This window comes from Schistocerca piceifrons, chromosome 4, assembly GCF_021461385.2.
Source record: "Schistocerca piceifrons isolate TAMUIC-IGC-003096 chromosome 4, iqSchPice1.1, whole genome shotgun sequence".
Classification (NCBI taxonomy): domain Eukaryota; kingdom Metazoa; phylum Arthropoda; class Insecta; order Orthoptera; family Acrididae; genus Schistocerca; species Schistocerca piceifrons.
In genome coordinates, this window is record NC_060141.1 from 638107871 (window position 1) to 638130774 (window position 22904).

At 44.5% G+C, this 22904-nt stretch overlaps 1 protein-coding gene across 1 annotated transcript in view; it reads left to right on the forward strand.

Moving 5' to 3' along the window:
• The window catches only part of LOC124795052 (peptidoglycan recognition protein 1-like), a 57499-nt gene that overhangs the window by 17575 nt on the left and 17020 nt on the right, over positions 1 to 22904 (forward strand). The window contains exon 2 of the mRNA XM_047258843.1: positions 421 to 525. Within this exon, the coding sequence (XP_047114799.1) occupies positions 421 to 525 (105 nt within the window). The remainder of the gene's footprint in view (positions 1 to 420; positions 526 to 22904) is intronic.

Consider the following 22904-nt stretch of genomic DNA (forward strand, 5'->3'; position numbering starts at 1 on the left):
TGCACAAGAACGATGTTTTCTGAAACCATGCTGATTACGTATCAATAGATCGTTCCCTTCGAGGTGATTCATAATGTTTGAATACAGTATATGCTCCAAAACCCTACTGCAAACCGACGTCAATGATATAGGTCTGTAGTTCGATGGATTACTCCTACTACCCTTCTTAAACACTGGTGCGACCTGCGCAATTTTCCAATCTGTAGGTACAGATCTATCGGTGAGCGAGCGGTTGTATATGATTGCTAAGTAGGGAGCTATTGTATCAGAGTAATCGGACCTGACACCTTTCCTTCCGAAGTACTGGCACCTTTTGAACTGAATACGTACCTACACGGCAAGGTCCATCTAATGAAGAGACCAGTAAGGCAGAGAAGTGTGATGATAAAGAGCTGACCGTTTTTTGTGGTGTGTTTGCAGGACGACGACGACCTGTGCGGGTGGCGACAATGATGCTGAATGCCTCTACTGTCTTGATTTTCATCATCTTTGCAGCAGTGGCTTATTTCACAGACTTACCAACAGGTAAGTTTGTAAGATAAACAGAGTGGTAAATTAATTTATTCTTCTTGTTGTGGCTTCAAAACCCAGAGGGCGTGTTCGCCCCCTTGACAATTTCCATCCATTCTGCTCTCTCTGTTTCCTGCAGCTTTGATGTTTTCCTACTCGTATCCTTGTTCCTTAGTTTATTTCGTCTTCGTGAAGGCAATCCAGCTTTATCTGTTAGGTTATTAGTAAAAATAATTTTTTCCAAGCCAGCGATTTTGGAACTGCGCTCGGTCACCTATTCTTTGGAGGACCATTTCTCCCACTCTCACCTGCCCTAACCCTGTTTCCCACTGAGGCTGTGTACCCAATCTTCCACAGGGTTGCTCAGGTTCCAGGGGTTAGTTAAACCGTTTTCATGTTTTTATCTCACTCTTCACTAATGACATAACGTTCCTCTTTGGGCATAAACGTGTGTAATACCTCAACTGCAACATGCCTTTGTTATGGTGAATGCTAACATCACTATATGAGGTGTTCATGTAAGTGAAAGACATTGAAATATGTCGTAAACTACACATCCGATGCAAAAAGGTTACAATTCAAATTTGTTTGTCTCGAAGGAGGACGTGATACCCCACCTCCATGTTGCGCGGGTAATGTGAGGTTGCTTTCCACTCGTCTCTTAATTAGATTAGATTAGATCAGTTTTCGTTCCATAGACCCAAAAAAAGGAGATGATTCTCGTGGGTGTGGAACGTTGTAAATTATAACATAAAAACATAAAACATTTTAGTATAATATTTAATACCTTGATCATTTGTCAGGAGATTGTCGAAATACGTAGGTGAATACAATGCGGTAAACGGGAACAGGGTGCCTAAAGGATGCTGCTTTCTCAGATAACTACACAACAATTCAAGCAAATCACGTTAATGGTTTTTATTACAATAAAGTATATTGACAATATTTAACTCTGGTTTACGAGGGTGAGTCAAATGAAAACCTTAAACATTTTTTAAAGTATTATTTACTGTACAGAAGTGGTACAAAGCTGTATCACTTTTCAAAATAATCTCCCCCGCGCCCAGTGTAAGTCCTCTAGCGCTTACAAAGTGGATAAATTCCTGTAGAAAAAAATTCTTTTGGTAGTCCGCGCAACCACTCATGCACCACGTGGCGTACCTCTTCATCAGAACTTCTTTCTTCCCATTGCGCTTTTGAGTCGTCCAAACATATGGAAATCACTTGGGGCAAGGTCTGGTGAGTATGGTGGATGAGGCAGACACTCAAAATGCAGGTCTGTGATTGTTGCAATTGTTGTACGGGCAATGTGGGGCCTTGCATTGTCATGTTGCAAAAGGACACCTGCTGACAGCAATCCACGTCGCTTTGATTTGATTGCAGGCCGCAGATGATGTTTTAGGAGATCTGTGCATGATGCACTGGTGACAGTGGTCCCTCTAGGCATGTAATACTCCAAAATGACGCCTTTTTCGTCCCAAAATAGAGTCAGCATAACCTTCCCCGCTGATGGTTCTGTTCGAAAGTTCTTTGGTTTTGGTGATGAGGAATAGCGCCATTCCTTGCTCGCACTCTTCGTTTCCGGTTGGTGGAAGTGAACTCAGGTTTCGTCCCCAGTAACGATTCTTGCAAGGAAGCCATCACCTACTCGTTCAAAGCGCCGAAATTCTTCACAAGCATCAACAAGTCGTTCTCACATTTCAGGAGTCAACTGCCGTGGCACCCATCTTGCAGACAAAAAAAAATGGCTCTGAGTACTATGGGACTTAACTTCTGAGGTCATCAGTCCCCTAGAACTTAGAAGTATTTAAACCTAAGGACATCACACACATCCATGCCCGAGGCAGGATTAGAACCTGCGACCGTAGCGGTCGCGCGGTTCCAGACTGAAGCGCCTAGAACTGCTCGGTCAAACCGGCCGGCTCTTGCAAACACTTTGTGAAACTGGAGCATATCATGCACAATGTGGTGTGCTGACCCATGACTAATCTGTAAACATGCTGCAATGTCATTCAGTGTCACTCGGCGGTTTTCCTTCACTATAGCTTCAACTGCTGCAATGTTCTGTGGAGTTACAACTCGTTATGCCTGACCTGGACGAGGAGCATCTGCCACTGAAGTCACACCATTTGCGAACTTCCTACTCCATTCGTAGACTTATTGCTGTGACAAACATGCATCACCGTACTGAACCTTCATTCGCCGATGAATTTCAGTAGGTTTCACACCTTCACTACGCAAAAACCGAATAACAGAACGCTGTTCTTCCCTGGTGCAAGTCGCAAATGGGGCGGCCATCTTTATACTGATACTGTGACGGTATGTGTGCATCTGCACTATGCTGCCACCTACAGGCCATTCTGCATGCTGTTTGTAGACGCTTACCAACTTACAGGATAACGGCGCGAAATTTCGATTTGTTATTACAAATTTAACGTTTTCATTTGACTCACCCCCGTAGAATGTCGTGTAGCAAGCTATTGGCGACATGCAAATAATCAATGTCTTTCGCTATATAGAATGTCCATGTAAGTAATGGATATGGATGACAAGTAACAGCTCTACTAGTGCTCTCTTCTAGTCCGGGTCTACTAGTGCCCGTCTTCTACTGTCCGGCCGAGGCTGGCAGGAGCGGCTCTTATATTCTCTTCGGCTAGAGGACGCTCCTGTCCTGGTGTGGTCCTAGTCAGCGAACTATTGTCTGACTTCGTCTCACTGCCCTCTCTGCTCTTACGTCCTTCATCTTCGTGCCGGCGCTTGTCGTTGCTCCGGAACAGGTACGACAGACCAGTATTTCATAATTTGTAATTGAAAACCCCATTCGCAACGTTGTATTCCTTCGACATATCGAACTGCTCGGTGTGCCACTGCGACCGCGGTTCGAGGCGAACGCTACTCTACTTTTCCAAGTAGAGGTAGTGTTTAAACGTTAATACCGTCGTCTTCTATACTTGGGCAGATGTATAAAGCATTTAACCTTAGCTTAAGACAGAAAATGACCTTAGATCATGCCTAACCCGAAAACCTGCGTTGTATAAACATGAATCCATATCGCTATGAAATCGCATCATATTTGACTGGCTATAATTCGTGATTAAAATTCAGGTTCAACTCTAATCGCCAATTTATACTGTAGTGGCACTACGATTCCTTGCTTTGGTTTTTTGTAGATACCAATTGAAAGAATAAAAAAAGGTGTTATCACCACAAAAAACGGCAAGTAAATATCTGACTACGCCATTCCCACGCTGAAGATGCTCAAAACACTTTTTTTCGATCTGTAAAGTTAGGATAAGGAAATTACCAGCTACCGCGTGTATTTAACGATCAATCTCATAACAGCTCTTGGCAGGTGATTCGTAATTTATGTGGTTAGTTCAAAGGAACTTAATAGTTACGAAGGAGTTTTATAGACACTTAGCAGCAGAGAAAGAAAGGAAAATTGGTTGTCGGGACGGTAGCTCAGTGTGCGTGTTCGGTCAAAGGGTTAGCTGTCCTCTGTAATTAAAAAAACTGAGTGAATGGGTCAGCGATGAACTTGAACTGGTGTAATGGGACGTCCGCCCCGAAAAATAACGAAGAAAATGAGATATGAGACCTAAAACAAAACCGCAGTAAGAGATCACATGTTAGAACCCACGACAATTCTTGAATTTTTTTCCATTTGTTACTACTTTCTCTACATTGTTGGTAGTAAAGATAATTATAACAACACAGCCATTCTGTGTGCAATAACCCTATGTGATGTGGATTACATTGTTTCCTTCCGTTCACTTTAGAAGTATCTGAGCATTGAGATGTGTCCACTGACGATGACGATGTCGAGACCCAGCGATCTCTCTGCACATTTCATGAAAGGCTGAACCCGCTGTTGAAGTTAAATACCAAGTCATGTAAGCTGAGGCTTCGTCTGCAGAAAATTACTGTAGATCAATTGGAAATAAGACTCAGACACTATCTGCTGAAACCAACCACTGATTGCAATGTGCATGTTACTGTTAACCTTAAGATTTTGCGCCACAAGAACCTTTCAAATTATGGTTGGTGATCTGCTGAAAGCAGACACAGCAGAGCTGTCCATAAGGTATCGGCCTTACGAGAGAATTAAAGTCAACATCAACTTCTCTCCATGCCTTTACCTTGTTGACCACAGTGACTTTATCTTTTTTTTTTTTTTTTTGTACTCAGTTATATTTTTATACCGGCCCAACGCATTTCCGGCAGCAAATCTTCTCTAATTGAAAGAAGTTTGACATTCGCACCTTTTTCTGTTTACTTGCTACCATGGTTATAGCACGAGACCTTCGATAACAAATACTGCGTATCTACGATGTACGATAAATATCTGCGGTCGGAGTGGAATAATCGTGTCAATAGCCGATTTTAGACGTGTTGCCAAGCATGTTACACGCGACCTAAGATCAAATCTGAATCTGCTTCAGTGAATCTCGGTTTAGCGCTATGGAATACAGCTGAGTCCCGTAAATAGTTCGATTTTTAATCTAATGTGACATTTGGTCTCCAGTCAGCGATATTTATACAATGGCCCCTTGGTGACTGATGACCACAGATGTTAAGTCCCATAGTGCTCAGAGCCGTCCGAATCCCTTAGTGATCTGCTTTTCAAATGATCGTTCACAGAACAGAAGCATATCTGCAGAAATTTCAGCACAGACGTCTCTGATGCGGTCAATTATATCTTCACGGCCTATTGGCACTTGCTGGTTCACCTTATCTTTTAAATATCCCCATAGAAAGAAATCCGGTGACGTCAAATTTGACGACCTAGAGGGCCAATTAATAGGACCACCTCTGCCGATCCGCCGACCAGTGTAAACACTGTCTAAATCTCCCCTTCTTCAATTGCATAATGCGCTGGCAACCGTCATGCTGAAATCACATACGCTGTCTAACGTCCAGGTCGACATCCTGCAGTAGTACCGGTGGTTACTGTTCCAAAAACGTCCGATATTTGCGTCCATTTAGCGTGCCGTCAATAAAATACGGACGATTTAGTTTGTTCCTAATGATGCCACACAATACATTAGTTAACTGATCAAGGCCGTTGGAGGTCAATTTGCTGTAACCAATGGGGATTGTTTACATTCCAGTGATGCGTGTTATGCCGATTAACGCTACCATGGTATGTGAATATAGACTCATTTGAAAATATTACCAGCCGGCCGAAGTGGCCGTGCGGTTAAAGGCGCTGCAGTCTGGAACCGCAGGACCGCTACGGTCGCAGGTTCGAATCCTGCCTCGGGCATGGATGTTTGTGATGTCCTTAGGTTAGTTAGGTTTAACTAGTTCTAAGTTCTAGGGGACTAATGACCTCAGCAGTTGAGTCCCATAGTGCTCAGAGCCATTTGAACCATTTGAAAATATTACCAGGTTCTTTAGCATAATGTTGGCGTCGCCGTTCACAAAACACAAAATACTACTCGGTTATGAAAATCGGCTCCTGAAGTTCTTGAGCAGTGACACGTGGTAAGTATGATACTATGACGATCCAGTGTTGTGACAGTTCTACCTTCAGACATACCAGAATCGTGGTATAATTGCTGGGAGTTTATTCGTGGGTTGTGGTGCACTGTCGCTAGTACAGCTACTTCATTAGCTTCTCCTGTAATATGTTTGCTTCGTTTCCTTCTGCCGGTCTGTACGCTGCCGTCAGACATAAAGGCGTGCGAGGCCGTGTATAAGAACGAACTAGAGCGATCTCTACCTGGAAAACGCTCGGCATACAAGGCAATATCAGGTTCAAGATTTTTCCTACATTCTCCGCAAATCAGGATAATTTCAGTTTTTTCTTTTGTGGTTGCAACATTCATCGTCCACTTGGACCTCTATTCTCCAAATGATAAGTAGGTGTGCATCCAATAAACACTGTGCAAGTAAGGTAATATTTAGAGCCGCTATCTGTTCTACGTCTGCACGATACGAGATCTCCGGTCGCAGTATACTACCTGTTATGATACTTCGTAGTTCGCTGTACGGCCACGGCGGTGCGTCGAGTAGTCCCCTGTTCGATATGTCAGAGGAATACAACGTTGTGAATGGGGTTTCCAATTAGAAGTTATGAAATACTGGCCTGTCCTATCATCGCAGCGCGGAGGTGACGTCCCTTGTGCCGGCCGGAGTGACCGAGCGGTTCCAGGCGCTACAGTCTGGAACCGCGCGACCGCTACGGTCGCAGGTTCGAATCCTGCCTCGAGCATGGATATGTGTGATGTCCTTAGGTTAGTTAGGTTTAAGTAGTTCTAAGTTCTAGGGGACTGGTGACCACAGCAGTTAAGTCCCATAGTGCTCAGAGCCATTTGAACTATTTTTGAACGTCCTTTGTGCCATTGGATGTTCAAGGGCCATTGAGCAGCATGTCATAAATTACGGTCGTGTATCAGTTTCTGTTCCACCGATTACAGCGCCAATTGCAGTGTAACAAAGAAAATGCGTCAGACAGAACGTATGTAGATCTTGTAGTAGAATGGTAATCTGCAATGAAAAACAGGGGTTCCCATAGAAGATTTCAAAGTTGCCCTCCACCACCCTCGCGCGGGGTGGGTTGGCGGGTCGAGTGTGATATCGTTGGATATCTCCCTGCGAGACAAACAAATTGATATTCTAACTTTTTTTGAACCGATGTGTAGTTTTCAAGGTATTTCAATGTCTTCAGTTTACTCATTAGGCTGCAGATTGAGAATTTCTGAAAGACAGCACTAACATCATTCCATGTCAGCGCCGGCCGGGGTGGCCGAGCGGTTCTAGACGCTGCAGTCTGGAACCGGGCGACCGCCACGGTCGCAGGTTCGAATCCAGCCTCGGGCATGGATGTGTGTGTGATGTCCTTAGGTTAGTTAGGTTTAAGTAGTTCTAAGTTCTAGGGGACTGATGACCTCAGAAGTTAAGTCCCATAGTGCTCAGAACCATTTGAACCATTTTTTGTTCACGGTATGAGTGTGGGATCTCTTGATGGTGACTAAACATTTGACTGTTGTGCTTATACAAGGTACCATAGGAGGAAGGTTCAACATTCATGGATATGACAGGAAGGCTCATTTGAACAAAAAACTTCATATGGAGTTCCAAATAGTTTTCCGAGATACAGGACATTTAATGTACACTCATATAAAAAAAAGGCAACGCACCACGAAAGAATTATACGAATGGTACGGAAATACGTAGATGCGATGTACATGTACAGACAAACAAATGATTACACTTTCACAAAAAATGGACGATATGTTCCAGAGAAAGAGTCAATAATGCGTTGGTCCATCTCTGGCTCTTATGAAAGCAGTTATTCGGCTTGGCACTGATAGAATTTTTACGTGCTCTCCTGAGGAACACCGTGACAAGTTCTGTCCAATTGGCGTGTTCAATTTTTAAAAATCTCGAACCGGTTGGATGTCCCTGCCCATAATGCTCCAAACGTTCTCAATTGGGAAGAGGTCCGACTACCTAGCAGACCACGGTAGGGTTTGGTAAGTACGATGAAAAATTAACGGGCGGGCGTTATCTTGCTGAAATCTTTGCCCACAATGACTCGCCGTGAAGTGCAACAAAACGAGGCATAAAATATCGTTGATGTACCGATATGCCGTAAGGGTGCTTCGGATGACAACCAAAGGGGCCTTGCTATTGAAAGAAATGTCACTCCAGATCATCACCATTGGCTGTTGGGCCACATGGCAGGCAACAGTGAGGTTGATATCTCACCGCTGTCCGGGGTGTCTACAGACAGGTCTTCACTGCTCATCGGGGCTCAGTTCGCAGTGGGACTAATCACTGAAGACAATTCTAATCTATTCAAGAAGACGTATCTGCAGACGCCCTGAACAGTGTTGGGATTTGACTGTCGCCCGTCATACGATCCGACAACCAGGAGTTGTTATCCCCAGCACCTTTACAGCAGAGCGATACGTCGACGATATTCTACGTCCTGTTTTGTTGCACTTCATGGCAAGACATCATGGGATTACATTTCAGTATGATAATACCCGGCTGCATACGGCAAGAATTTCTACTACCTGTCTTCGTGCTTGCCAAACTGTACCTTGGCCAGCAAGGTCGCCGCATCTCTCTCCAATTGGCGCATTATGGGCAGGGTCCTCCAACGATTTCGGGATTTTGACGATCTATTGCGTCAGTTGGACAGAAACTGGCATTATATCCCTCAGGAGGACATCCAACAACTCTGTCAGTCAATGCCAGGCCGAATAACTGCCTGTATAACGACCGGAGACGGTTTAATACATTATTGACTTACTTGATTTGTGAAGCTCCTTATCTTAAATAAATTATTCAGTATTTCTGTGATGCATCTTTCTTTTGTTTTCGTCTCAGAGAGTATATTTGTTTTTGGGCTAGCAACGCGCACATGTCTCTTTCCCACCCAACCTCTTTGGCGAATCATTCAACGCTGACCTTCCTCATTCCTTTCAACCTCTTTGCTCGGCAAGTGTTTCTGCCATTAAACTAGGCTGTTTAGCACGCACGTCTCCATAGTGCATTGTGAGTGAAGTAGTGTGAGGGACTGAGAATGTGTCACAGAGAAGCGTCGATTAACTATCTTTGCATACGCGCTGGCTACAGTGCCACACACATGCACAAATGAAGAATATGCAGATATGGTTCATGTTTACGGCTTTTGTGATTGTGGTGCTTCCGCTGCTTTCAGAGAATATCGTCGGCGCTTTCCACAACCTCAAATTCGTAATCGTAGAGTGTTTACCAGAGTTTTCTGCACATTGCGTGAAACAGGTATTCTTCCAAGTTCCCATTTTTGTTCTGGACGTGTAGTTCAGCAACATATGCTACGACGCAATTTCACATAAAGCGTGTCCACCGTCTTCACATTGGTGAGAACTGGACCTGAAATTTGTCACTAGTAAAATAGCAATAGTCATTTGCCTCCATTAATATTATATAATATATAACGGAATGGAATTAACAACACACATAATAATCCGATGGTCGCAGGAAAATCCACATGCTGCAATAAGAACCACTTTCTAAGTTCCTTTTTCCATCAATTTTTGATGCGACATGATCGGTAATATGTTGACTGATTCAATAATTGTGGACAAGGGAGTAACGGGACAGACGTATTTACATTTGTTGAAAAATTTGTTTGTTGAACACCTTGAGGATGTTGGTCTGGGCACACCGACAGCAATGTACTTCCAGCAAACAGAGCCCCTCCACATTTTACCAGACGTGTGAGGGAACATCTCAACGAAACCTGCCCTAATCACTGGATTGGTCGTGGTGGTACAATGACTACCCACCAAGATCGCCAGACTTTACACCATAAGATTTTTGTTTATGGAGTTGGATCACGTCTGAGGGTACAAACGAAAGACGAATATGTTGGACGAACTTCTTACTCATGTCAAGGATGTATAGGAACGCTTAGACAAGCAATACAATACGTTCTCCCAGTAATCCACAAATTCATTGACGGTGGGATATTCGAAAACTTATTATGAACTGTCCAACAGCTGTAATGTGGCGTATACGATAATGCTTAGAGGTACACGTGTTAAAAATACGTATTTTTCAGATGATGCCTTGTAAAACCCATGTTTAAATGTTAACTACCTGCTGTACATGTGTAAACCTGACAGTGTATTGAATAATACAGAAAATCAGTCACAGTGTACATTAAATATGTTCTACCTCGCAAACTTTTCGGAATAGGGCCTATGTCCATATGAGGTAGTTTGCTTCAAATTGTCGTTCCGCCATATCCCTAAGTATTGGCCATTCTTCCTGGGACACCTGCATGAATAATATCGCCAACAAATATTTCACAGGAAACTTCAAAGGTTCAGGCGGGATTCGACACCTTAATGTGCTGTGCATGCGTATATTTAATGTTTATTTTATTTTTATTTCACACGTCTTGTCCCGTAGGATCAAATCACCGTGGTCACTGCACGAATCAGTACATGAAATTAATAAAAGAAAAGCTAACAATAGATGAGACGTGGGACAACCGTCAAGGATACTTCAAATCAATAAATACAAGGCAATAATTATCAATCAAACACAAACTCCGGCTTGTTATTTCCAACAGATTTTATTTAACTATTGCATCACAACAGCAGACTGCTATTACCCCAGAGTAATATACATAATTTCCCTAGAATCTGAAACATTACTAAAGAGACAAAATGTCTATGGGCGTCAAAGCACACCCCAAATAATAAATAATTTTAAAACCCTCTTTACCCAAATCTTAAGAACCATACAAACAATAAATGGTTTACCAAGAAAAATTCCCACAGAAGCAGGACACCTTTTAAGATATAACTGCAGAAACAACTCACAATTTCTCTATCTTAATAAGATATTAATAAACCTAGTACAATGAAAGGCATTTTTAAGGTATTACAAAATTTCAGTGACAAGTAACGGCACATCAGAGGTGCAAGGAAACTGAAACTCACATCGAGCCTGAATGAAAGATGAAAGGATCGGTGAAGAAGGAAAGACGGACGCCTCGGCGTCACCAGGAACAAATAATAAAATACTCAACTTAAATTGGCCGAAGAACTGGAGTCTGCTGATAAACACAGCGACCGCGCTATCGGTTACAATTCAAACTGGCCGCCGCCAAGGCATCGTCCCCAGTAAACGATCAGCTACAAGGGACGAAGAGCACCGCTGATTATACCATAAAACAACAACATGAAACCACACAGCAACTGGGCAGTATCCAGAGTAAAACAATCCTTAAAACATTAAAAAAAAATTCAAAACAGGAATCTAGCACACAATAAATTTTTTATCATTAAGCCCCTGCTTGTTTACCTCTGAACACATTACCTAAATACCAGCAGACAGCCAGAAAATCGAACCTGTGGTTATTTCGGAGTGCACGGACACGCACTTAGATACGTGCTCCTTGCCCGTATCTCAAGTGCGTCCAAAACAGGCAAACCTCATTCACACAGGTAACCGCTGTTCAATAAGTTGTGCACCAGTGGTCAATATGAAACAGATAACATGGGCGTCCAAACACTGGGAGAGCCGTTAACTGCAAACAGCACGAGATTCAATACACATATATACAGCAGGACTTAAGGACCTGAATAATTCCCACAGTTTGATTCTGTAGCGTATCCGGCTGCAGGCTGATAGATTCCAAAGCCCATTTCACAGGTTCACACCGTTTAGCAGCACAGACGAGACCATCGCTCTCTCACTAGACGCAGTACACACCCGCCGACCTCACGCACGTCTCCGTCGGCAGCCCCACTGCCCACGTGACAGGAAGAGTCAGAGATGCGTAAACAGCGACCGCCGACAACCCGTCTGCACACCGGGGCGCCAACCAACCGCCCTAAACCAGGCCTATCCCCACAGCGTCGTGCGCTTAAATAGCCGAAAAGCGACCAAAGAGGAAAACTGCGGCCACGCGATACAGATTCGATCGCAGAGATCTTAAATGAATACAGAGGAGCGACTAGCGCCAGCGGCGACACATATCGATAGATAAAATAAAATTTACACGAATTCTATGCAGGCGACAAGCAGCTGAGTACATATCAGAAAAATAAACAACATAAGAGCTCCTCAACAGAACAGAAGAACTGAACCACGAGGAAATTCGTAAATTTAGACTTAAAATTACGAGGATTACTGCTAAGATACTTTAAAATCTTTGTGTCGCTTATTGAAAATGATGACAACGGAATTCTCGTCTTTCTGCAGAAGAGACAAGGAGATTGCGATTCAAATGCTGACTGGATATTTGCGTCATATTAGACGAGTATAAGCTACTAATTTTAGGAAATAAGCTCATACTGTTAACAACAAACGACGTTAAAGAAAATACACATTGAAAGGCCATTGTCAGAACTCCCAGGTTCCAAAACAGGAATCGACAAGAGTATCTCGCATTTATACATGTTGCTCGAACTACCTGTTGCTGACCTAAAAAAACCGTTAGTGGTTCAGAACAATTATCCCAGGATATAATGCTGTATTTCATATGCGAATGGAAATAAGCAAAGAACACTCATTATCGTATTCGACTTTCACTTACTGCAGATACCATATTAATTGTAAATAAACCAGCACTTAGTTTTTGAACAAGATTCTGAACATGAGCTTTCCATGAAAGCTTACCATCCAAGTGAACATCTAGGAATTTGGGTTATTCAGACTCACTAATCAAATGCCCGTTCTATGCAATCAGAATGTCAGTATTAGTTGAATTATATGTTATAAACTACAAAAACTTTGTCTTACGGTGATTCTCCATCGATTTGTTTTCTACTGTTTGCAGTTTCTCCTTTCTAAATGTTTCTAAATAGTATTCGTATCTCCTTACAGTTACTACTTTACTGTCATTTGTTTGATAGATGTAACGATCATTATTTTGTATTCACAGTACTACTTTGCCATTCCTTGTTATCACAAACAGTTCTAAGAGATATGTATTTTGTAACGTTCGTAAATCTTGTGGCACGTTGTAAGTTTTATAGTTTTGTTTATATCGTTCAGAATTATCTCGAGGAACTGAAATACTATGTTAGAAAACTGAACAGAGGGCAATCCACATAGGATATAGCGACCACATTTTTACAAAGCATTTTGGGCAGCTTAAGTACAACTGAGTAGGTAAAAACTTACTTGTTTGCCAGGAATCCCAAAAAGTATGCTGAGAGTCCAGTTATTCCTAGATCAGCACAGAGCAGATTGGCTGTTGTGTTTGAGATTAGAGTTTATTTGATGATTAGTGTAGGATTATATTTTTAATAGATTTTAGCTACTTTAAAATTATTTGTTTATTTCGTTACCTCATGTTCATATTTTTTACTAAGAGCAACAGTATAATGAAAATCAATGAAATATTAGAATTATACTCTGGTCATCAGACTGGTGGATTCACTAACTGTTTATAACTTGAGATAATAAATAGTTAATTATAACTACAGGTAAGTGAACTCCAGGAACTCCCTCATATCAAGAATTCGTTCTCGAAAGCAAGCAAGGCTGCAAATACGTCTTGCGTAATGACCACGAGGAGAGAGTTTGAGAAATTGGAGGCAATACAGAGGCTTACCGACAATCATTCTTCCCGTCCGCTATTCCCGAGTGGAACAGGATTGAGGGTTCAGTTAGTGGTACAAAAAGTACCCTCCGCCACACACCATTAGGTGGCTTGCGGAATATGATGTAGGTGAATGGATATAAGAATATACTGATGCCTTCCTCAGGCAGAGTAATTCACTGTGCCATAAAGGACACCGTCGAACCATTTTGTCATTCGTAGATGGAATCAGGAAAATCGTGGTTGACGCGGTTCACCAATACCCTCGACAGTTGAGTTCACTAAACTGCAGCTGGAAGGGCATACATGATTTAGGGACGGTCATTTTGAATCTCAGGGGTGCAAACTCATTCTTCCGTTTTAACTTTAAAGAGGAGGCAGATAATAAAAGTTAAATTTAGTCGGGGCTTCACATCATATGGGTAAATACGGAGTCAAAGCGTGCACTGTCCTCACATAGGGAAACAACCTGCAATTCGATGATATGTAGCGTACAACACAAGTACCGCATGCTAGTCAGTCCTCGTGCTGGTGGAGGAATGCACGTGTTAAAGATCCTGCTCGATATACAAGCTTGTCAACAGGAATTCACATCGCCTGAGTAGCTGGAAGGGTCTTCCAGTGGATAGGGTAATGAACTGTCGCTGTGGTTCGTCACCTTTCGCTGATTCCCTTATTCACCATTCGCACCCTTTCACAACTCTCACTTCAAATGTCCTCGCAGTAGATACACGGCTATGACAGATTATATGCAGATTAGATACACCTTCAATAGAACGTTGTTCCAAAGCAGTGTATATGATATTGCTTGAGTGTACCGTTAATCTTGACCACCCCAAATACACTCCTGGAAATTGAAATAAGAACACCGTGAATTCATTGTCCCAGGAAGGGGAAACTTTATTGACACATTCCTGGGGTCAGATACATCACATGATCACACTGACAGAACCACAGGCACATAGACACAGGCAACAGAGCATGCACAATGTCGGCACTAGTACAGTGTATATCCACCTTTCGCAGCAATGCAGGCTGCTATTCTCCCATGGAGACGATCGTAGAGATGCTGGATGTAGTCCTGTGGAACGGCTTGCCATGCCATTTCCACCTGGCGCCTCAGTTGGACCAGCGTTCGTGCTGGACGTGCAGACCGCGCGAGACGACGCTTCATCTAGTCCCAAACATGCTCAATGAGGGACAGATCCGGAGATCTTGCTGGCCAGGGTAGTTGACTTACAGCTTCTAGAGCACGTTGGGTGGCACGGGATACATGCGGACGTGCATTGTCCTGTTGGAACAGCAAGTTCCCTTGCCGGTCTAGGAATGGTAGAACGATGGGTTCGATGACGGTTTGGATGTACCGTGCACTATTCAGTGTCCCCTCGACGATCACCAGTGGTGTACGGCCAGTGTAGGAGATCGCTCCCCACACCATGATGCCGGGTGTCGGCCCTGTGTGCCTCGGTCGTATGCAGTCCTGATTGTGGCGCTCACCTGCACGGCGCCAAACACGCATACGACCATCATTGGCACCAAGGCAGAAGCGACTCTCATCGCTGAAGACGACACGTCTCCATTCGTCCCTCCATTCACGCCTGTCGCGACACCACTGGAGGCGGGCTGCACGATGTTGGGGCGTGAGCGGAAGACGGCCTAACGGTGTGCGGGACCGTAGCCCAGCTTCATGGAGACGGTTGCGAATGGTCCTCGCCGATACCCCAGGAGCAACAGTGTCCCTAATTTGCTGGGAAGTGGCGGTGCGGTCCCCTACGGCACTGCGTAGGATCCTACAGTCTTGGCGTGCATCCGTGCGTCGCTGCGGTCCGGTCCCAGGTCGACGGGCACGTGCACCTTCCGCCGACCACTGGCGACAACATCGATGTACTGTGGAGACCTCACGCCCCACGTGTTGACCAATTCGGCGGTACGTCCACCCGGCCTCCCGCATGCCCACTATACGCCCTCGCTCAAAGTCCGTCAACTGCACATACGGTTCACGTCCACGCTGTCGCGGCATGCTACCAGTGTTAAAGACTGCGATGGAGCTCCGTATGCCATGGCAAACTGGCTGACACTGACGGCGGCGGTGCACAAATGCTGCGCAGCTAGCGCCATTCGACGGCCAACACCGCGGTTCCTGGTGTGTCCGCTGTGCCGTGCGTGTGATCATTGCTTGTACAGCCCTCTCGCAGTGTCCGGAGCAAGTATGGTGGGTCTGACACACCGGTGTCAATGTGTTCTTTTTTCCATTTCCAGGAGTGTAACTACTGTACGATACCATAAGATGTTTACAATATTGAAGTGTGTGTGTTATTCCGAATTACGATGCGAAGTTCCTTCGGACATGCATGCATGTCCGAAGGAACAGGCACTGCGGTGACTACAGGCCTCATGAAACAATGAAAGTAAGTGTTGGATTGAATAACACAGGTACTACAATATCGTATTTATCCTCCGACTCCGGGCAAGCGACTTTCAAGTAAACTGTTTCCCCCGTACGGGAATATACGCAATGTATGTACGAGTGCAGGTTGTACATACGTGTTTGGCGACATATGAGAGTTTGGTCTGGCCGTGAATCGTGCTCGGACAGCCAAATGGTAAGGCGATCGCTCGCGATAAGGGGAAATTTAAGATTCGCGTTCCAGTCCGTCACAAACTTTCGTTGTTGTCATTCCGTTCTACAGCTGATGGTCGTCCATATTCGCAACTGGACATGCATGCATGTCCAAAGGAACTTTGCATCGTAATCAGAATAACTCAGGCACTGCTGTATCGTACAAATGTTCATGTCGTCATTCCATCATAAAGTTGATGGGTGTCCACATTCGCAGCTCCGGATACATTTCAAGTAGTCCAATTAACTGTTAATCCAGAAGCAAAATAAAGAAAAAGTTTTGAAGTCAATCTTGTTTTCTCTACAGAGATACATTAACCAGCATGATGTTCTTTCTTACGACTTTCTCCGTTACGGAGGTTTGGACAGCAGTACATCTTTTTCTTAAATAGCACCTTGTATTTATATTAGATAATCGACTTTCTCTCTTCAAGTCCTGTCAAAAAAGTATCACTTCGTACTGTCCATATTATTAAAAAAGCAAACCTGAAAATGACTTTCACTCTCCTGTTATCAGCACACATTGTACACAACTGGGGTAACGTAACTCGTCCACTTGTTGGGGGTGGCACTAAGCAAATGGAAACACGAGAAAAATGCTCACCCGTCATTCAGACAATTGTCTTCATTTGAAAGCTAGTGTGAGTACAATATATATCTCAAAAGAGAAGGTAGAAACGTGACCCGTCTATAAAGAGTGTAAGTAAGGAGAAAAGTAATTGCAATAACGTTTCCTTACTTTACGATATGGGAGCATGTAGTACAGTACTGCAGTACTTTAAAAGGATATGTAGCATTTCTACCTCCTCTTCGTTGGTGTACAATGGGCACACGAACAACAGAAGATGGTTGACTGAATGAACGGTGTACAATTTCTCTGTGTTTCCATTACTTTCTTGGTATAGTGATCAAGTGAACGAGCTATCTCACCTGTCTACACTGTGTGCTAATACAGGAAAGTGAAAGTGTGTTGTGCGTTACCTTTTAAAAAAAATTACGTTTATTGTATAGTGGAGCGAGATACGTTTTTGAATAGGTCTTGCAAAGAAGAAGCGGACTACCGAATAAAAAATACAGAGCGGTATTTAAAAAAAAGACACTGCTTATCTTCATAAAGAACCAAGTTACAAGATAGGCAACAGTGCGGGCTAAAGTCCTCCTGATGGAAAAAAGACATTTGCTTGAGACTCTTTTTTTTTATTTTGCTCATGGACGATAAGTTATTTTGCGTGGTCAATGTAAATTTGACACTCTATTCAGACGGTCCAGTCACATTCTTGCAACCACAGACTATGTCCGACGTCGCTGTGCAATAATCACACAAAGACGGCAGGTGGCACTAGGAGTGGAGGGATAAGAAGCATGTCTGGGTGCCGAAACGGCTTAATTGAGAAACTGTTAGCCTGACGCCGTGGTTAAAGTATACTGCGCATGGCAAAACCGTGCTATCCAAAACTGACACCGAGGCAGCTGTGGTACACCACGGGCCATAGATGACAGGGGTGAGCAACGGCTGCGGAGATGTATACTGGCGAACAGACATGCAATAGTTGGGCAACTGACCGCACAGACGAACCAAGGAGGTACCAACATTGTCTCCTCAATGAACGTCCAGCGAAAGTACACTACTGGCCATTAATATTGCTACACCAAGAAGAAATGCAGATGAGAAACCGGTATTCATTGGACAATTATATTCTACTAGAACTGACATGTGTTTACATTTTCACGCAATTTGGGTGCATAGATCCTGAGAAATCAGTACCCAGAACAACCACCTCTGGCCGTAGTAAAGGACTTGATACGCCTGGGCATTGAGTCAAACAGAGCTTGGATGGCGTGTACAGGTACAGCTGCCCAAGCAGCTTCAACACGATACCAAACTTCATCAAGAGTAGTGACTGGCGTATTGTGACGAGCCAGTTGCTAGGCCACCATTGACCAGACGTTTGTGATTGGTGAGAGATCTGGTGAATGCGCTGGCCAGGGCACCAGTCGAACATTTTCTGTACCCAGAAAGGCCCGTACAGGACCTGCAACATGCGGTCGTGCATTATCCTGCTGAAATGTAGGGTTTCGCAGGCATCGAATGAAGGGTAGGGCCACTGGTCGTAACACATCTGAAATGTAACGTCCACTGTTTAAAGTGCCGTCAATGCGAACAAGAGGTGACCGAGACGTGTAACCAATGGCACCCCATACCATCACGCCGGGTGATACGCCAGTATGGCGATGACGAATACACGCTTCCAATGTGCGTTCACCGCGATGTCGCCAAACATGGATGCGACCATCATGATGCTGTAAACGGAACCTGGATTCATCCGAAGAAATGACGTTTTGCCATTCGTGAACCCAGGTTCGTCGTTGGGTACACCATCGCAGGCGCTCCTGTCTGTGATGCAGCGTCTAGGGTAACCGCAGCCATGGTCTCCGAGCTAATAGTCCTTGCTGCTGCAAACGTCATCGAACTGTTCGTGCAGAGGGTTGTTGTCTTGCAAACGTCCCCATCTGTTGACTCAGGGATCGAGACGTGGCGGCACGATCCGTTACAAAAAAATGGTTCAAATGGCTCTGAGCACTATGGGACTTAACAGCTGTGGTCATCAGTCCCCTAGAACTTAGAACTACTTAAACCTAACTAACCTAAGGACATCACACACATCCATGCCCGAAGCAGGATTCGAACCTGCGACCGTAGCAGTCGCGCGGTTCCGGACTGCGCGCTTAGAACCGCGAGACCACCGCGGCCGGCGATCCGTTACAGCCACGCGGATAAGATGCCTGTCATCTCGAATGCTAGTGTTACGAGGCCGTTGGGATCCAGCACGGCGTTCCGTATTACCCTCCTGAACCCACCGTTTCCACATTCTGCTAACAGTCATTGGATGTCGACCAACGCGAGCAGCAATGTCGCGATACGATAAACCGCAATCGCGATAGGCTACAATCCGACTTTTATCAAAGTCGGAAAGGTGATGGTGCGCATTTCTCCTCCTTACACGAGGCATCACAACAACGTTTTACCAGACAACGCCGGTCAACTGCTGTTTGTGTATGAGAAATCGGTTGGAAACTTTCCTCATATCAGCACGTTGTAGGTGTCGCCAACGGCGCCAACTTTGTGTGAATGCTCTGAAAAGCTAATCATTTGCATATCACAGCATCTTCTTCCTGTCGGTTAAATTTCGCGTGTGTAGCACGTCATCTTCGTGGTGTAGCAATTTTAATGGCCAGCAGTGTAGAAGGATACGACCCACCGCAGCAGGCGCCAGAGTCATGCACCCTTGATTACTGCTGTCCATCGACGACGAAGGCTTGGATTTGAACACCAGTACCACACTTGTACTTCGTCTGAGTGTTGACCTGTGGACGTATTAGATGAATCAGTTTTTATGCTCCATCACACGGATTGCCGTTGGCGTATAACGTCTGAAAGCAAACGTCTCGCGACAGTCAACAGGAGGATCTATGCCGGAAGAGGAAGTCTTATGGTCTAGAGAATGTTTTCGTGGCATTTGCCGGGTGATCTCATCATTGTAGAAAACACAGTGGATCAATAAAAGTATGCATCTATCCTCGGGGACCATGTCCACCGCTACTTGCAGCTTGTTTTTCCTCGGCACGAGCCGGCCGTTGTGGCCGAGCGGTTCTAGGCGCTTCAGTCCGGAACCGCGCTGTTACTACGGTCGCAGGTTTGAATCCTACCTCGGGCATGGATGTGTGTGCTGTCCTTAGGTTAGTTAGGTTTAAGTAGTTCTACGTCAAGAGGACTGATGACCTCATATGTTAAGTCCCATAGTGCTCATAGCCATTTCAACCTCGGCGCGATGGCATATATCCTGAGGGCAAGGCAACGTGTCACACAGCTCGCAGTGTATATGTGTAGTTCAAAGAGTACCAGAATGAGTTTGCCGTACTCTTCTGGTCACCAAACTCTCCGGATTAAAAACCAATCCAGCCTCTGTAGGACAACTTCGATCAGGCTTTTCGCGCCAAGAGTCCTCAACCCAGAAACCTAGCGCAGCTGAGCACGGTACTGGAGTCAGAATGGCTCCACGTCCCTGTGAGTACTTTCCAGAACCTCACTGACTCTTTTTCTGCACGTATTGCAGCTGTCCGTCCTGCAAAATGTGGTTATTCAGGATTTTGAGAGGTAGTGATATCAACAAGGCTAGGCAGTGTAATATATCTGGAAACAGACGCGATTGATTGTGGATCAGAGGCGCTACCGTCAGACTCAGTCAGGCGCCACCAGAGGAACGATCGCCGGGTAATTTGGTCCCAATCCATTCTACGCGAGTGGCCTTAGCCCCAGGAACAATGCCCACCGTCGCAGCCGTTGCGTCGTCTTATGGGGAAGTTTGGAATGGGGATCGAACATCTACATCTACATGAATACTCTGCAAATCACATTTAAGTGCCTGGCAGAGGCTTCATCGAGCCACCTTCACAATTCTCTATTATTCCAATCTCGTAAAGCGCACGGAAAGTATGAACACCTATAGCTTTCCGTGCGAGCTCTAATTTCCCGTATTTTATCGTGGTGATCGTTCCTTCCTATGTAGGTCGGTGTCAACAAAATATTTTCGCATTCGGAGGAGAAAGTTGGTAATTGGAATTTCGTGAGAAGATTCCGTCGCAACGAAAAACGCCTTTTTTAAAATGATTTCCAGCCCAAATCCTGTATCATTTCTGTGATACTCTCTCTCATATTTCGCGATAATACAAAACAAGCTGCTTTTCTTTGAACTTTTTCAATGTACTCCGTCAGTCCTATCAGGTAAGGATCTCACACCGCGCAGCAGTATTCTTAAGGAGGACGGACAAGCGTAGTGTAGACAGTCTCCTTAGTAGGTCTGTTACATTTTCTAAGTGTCCTTCCAATAAAATGCAGTCTTTGGTTAGCCTTCCCCACAACATTTTCTATGTGTTCCTTCCAATTTAAGTTGTTCGTAATTGTAATTCCTAGGTATTTGGTTGAATTTACGGCTTTTAGATTAGACTGATTTATCGTGTAACCGAAGTTTAACGAGTTCCTTTTAGCACTCATGTGGATGACCTCACACTTTTCGTTATTTAGGGTCAACTGCCACTTTTCGCAGCATTCAGATATCTTTTCTAAATTGTTTTTCAGTTTGTTTTGATCTTCTGGTGACTTTTATTGGGCGATAAACAACAGTGTCATCTGCAAACAACCGAAGACGGCTGCTCAGATTGTCTCCCAAATCGTTTATATAGATAAAGAACAGCAAAGAGCCTATAACACTACCTTGGGGAACGACAGAAATCACTTCTGGTTTACTCGATGACTTTCCGTCAATTACTACGAAGTGTGACCTCTCTGACAGGAAATCACATATCCAGTCACATGACTGAGACGATATCCCATAAGCACGCCATTTCACTACGAGCCGCTTGTGTGGTACAGTGTGAAAGGCCTTTCGGAAATCCAGAAATACGGAATCGATCTGAAATCCCTCGTCAATAGCACTCAACACTTAATGTGAATAAAGAGCTAGTTGTGTTTCACAGGAACGATGTTTTCTAAACTCATGTTGACTGTGTGTCAATAGACCGTTTTCTTCGAGGTAATTCATAATGTTCGAACACAATATATGTTCTAAAATCCTGCTGCATATCGACCATAACATGTGGGGCCTGTAATTTAGTGGATTACTCCTACAAACTTTCTTGAATATTGGTGTGACCTGTGCAACTTTCGAGTCTTTGGGTACGGATCTTTCGTCGAGAGAACGGTTCTATATTATTGTTAAGTATGGTGAAATGAGGGGATTGTCATCGGTGATCAAGTGAGACACAGAACAAGAAACGTGAAACTTCTCGTCGCGGCGGGGTGAGTTTACTGTTCTCCCCTGGCCACCAAACTCTCGGGGTTTGATCCTAGTCCACAGTGCGACCACCTCGATTGGGCTGTAAGCACGATGCATACTCAACAGAGAAATCTAGCGTAGCTGTCCATGACACTGGAGTTAGCAAGGCTCCACACCCCTGAAGGTTCTTTCCAGAACCTCACTGACTCTCTTCCGGCTCGTCTTTGTCAGTGGTCTGCGCTGCTAAAGGTGGTTATTCTGGCTTTTGACAGGTGGAACACTAATGTGACTGGACAGTGTGTATGCTTTTTATGGTGAAGTGCTGACTGACGAATATTTAATGCAGCTGGTTAGTTGGAAGGTAACAGATTGGTTATTAGTTGGTCAGGGCAAAGAATTTCAATTTCAATATCAGATTGCCGTGAGAGACCGATTTTTGGTGCGGTTTGATGTCAAGTTTAGGTCGAAAGCTGATAGTTTTTTTTGCTGCAAAGGGAAACGACTCCTGTGACCACGTGAGTGTAAGAGTTCGTCGCGTGGTCGATAGGAAATGAACCCGTCGCGACATCGTTGGATACCGAAAAGCAGGCGCCACTCCGCTAGTTCGCGTCATCGTTCGCAGCAGTCGTTATCGATACACAATCTAGGTAAGTTAGTGGATACCCCCTCGTACATTACGGCTGGTTTGGTTATATTGTGGTTTAGTAGCGCCTTTCCACGCTTGTTGCACTTGGTCGGTCAATACAGCGATGACTAATGCTGGTTGTGGGTGACACTGGAATTTCCTTCCGATGATGTCCCATATAAGCTTGATTGGAGACGTATGCTGTGGCCGAGCAGGCGAAGACAACATGAGGGGACGCTCTCTCGAGCATGT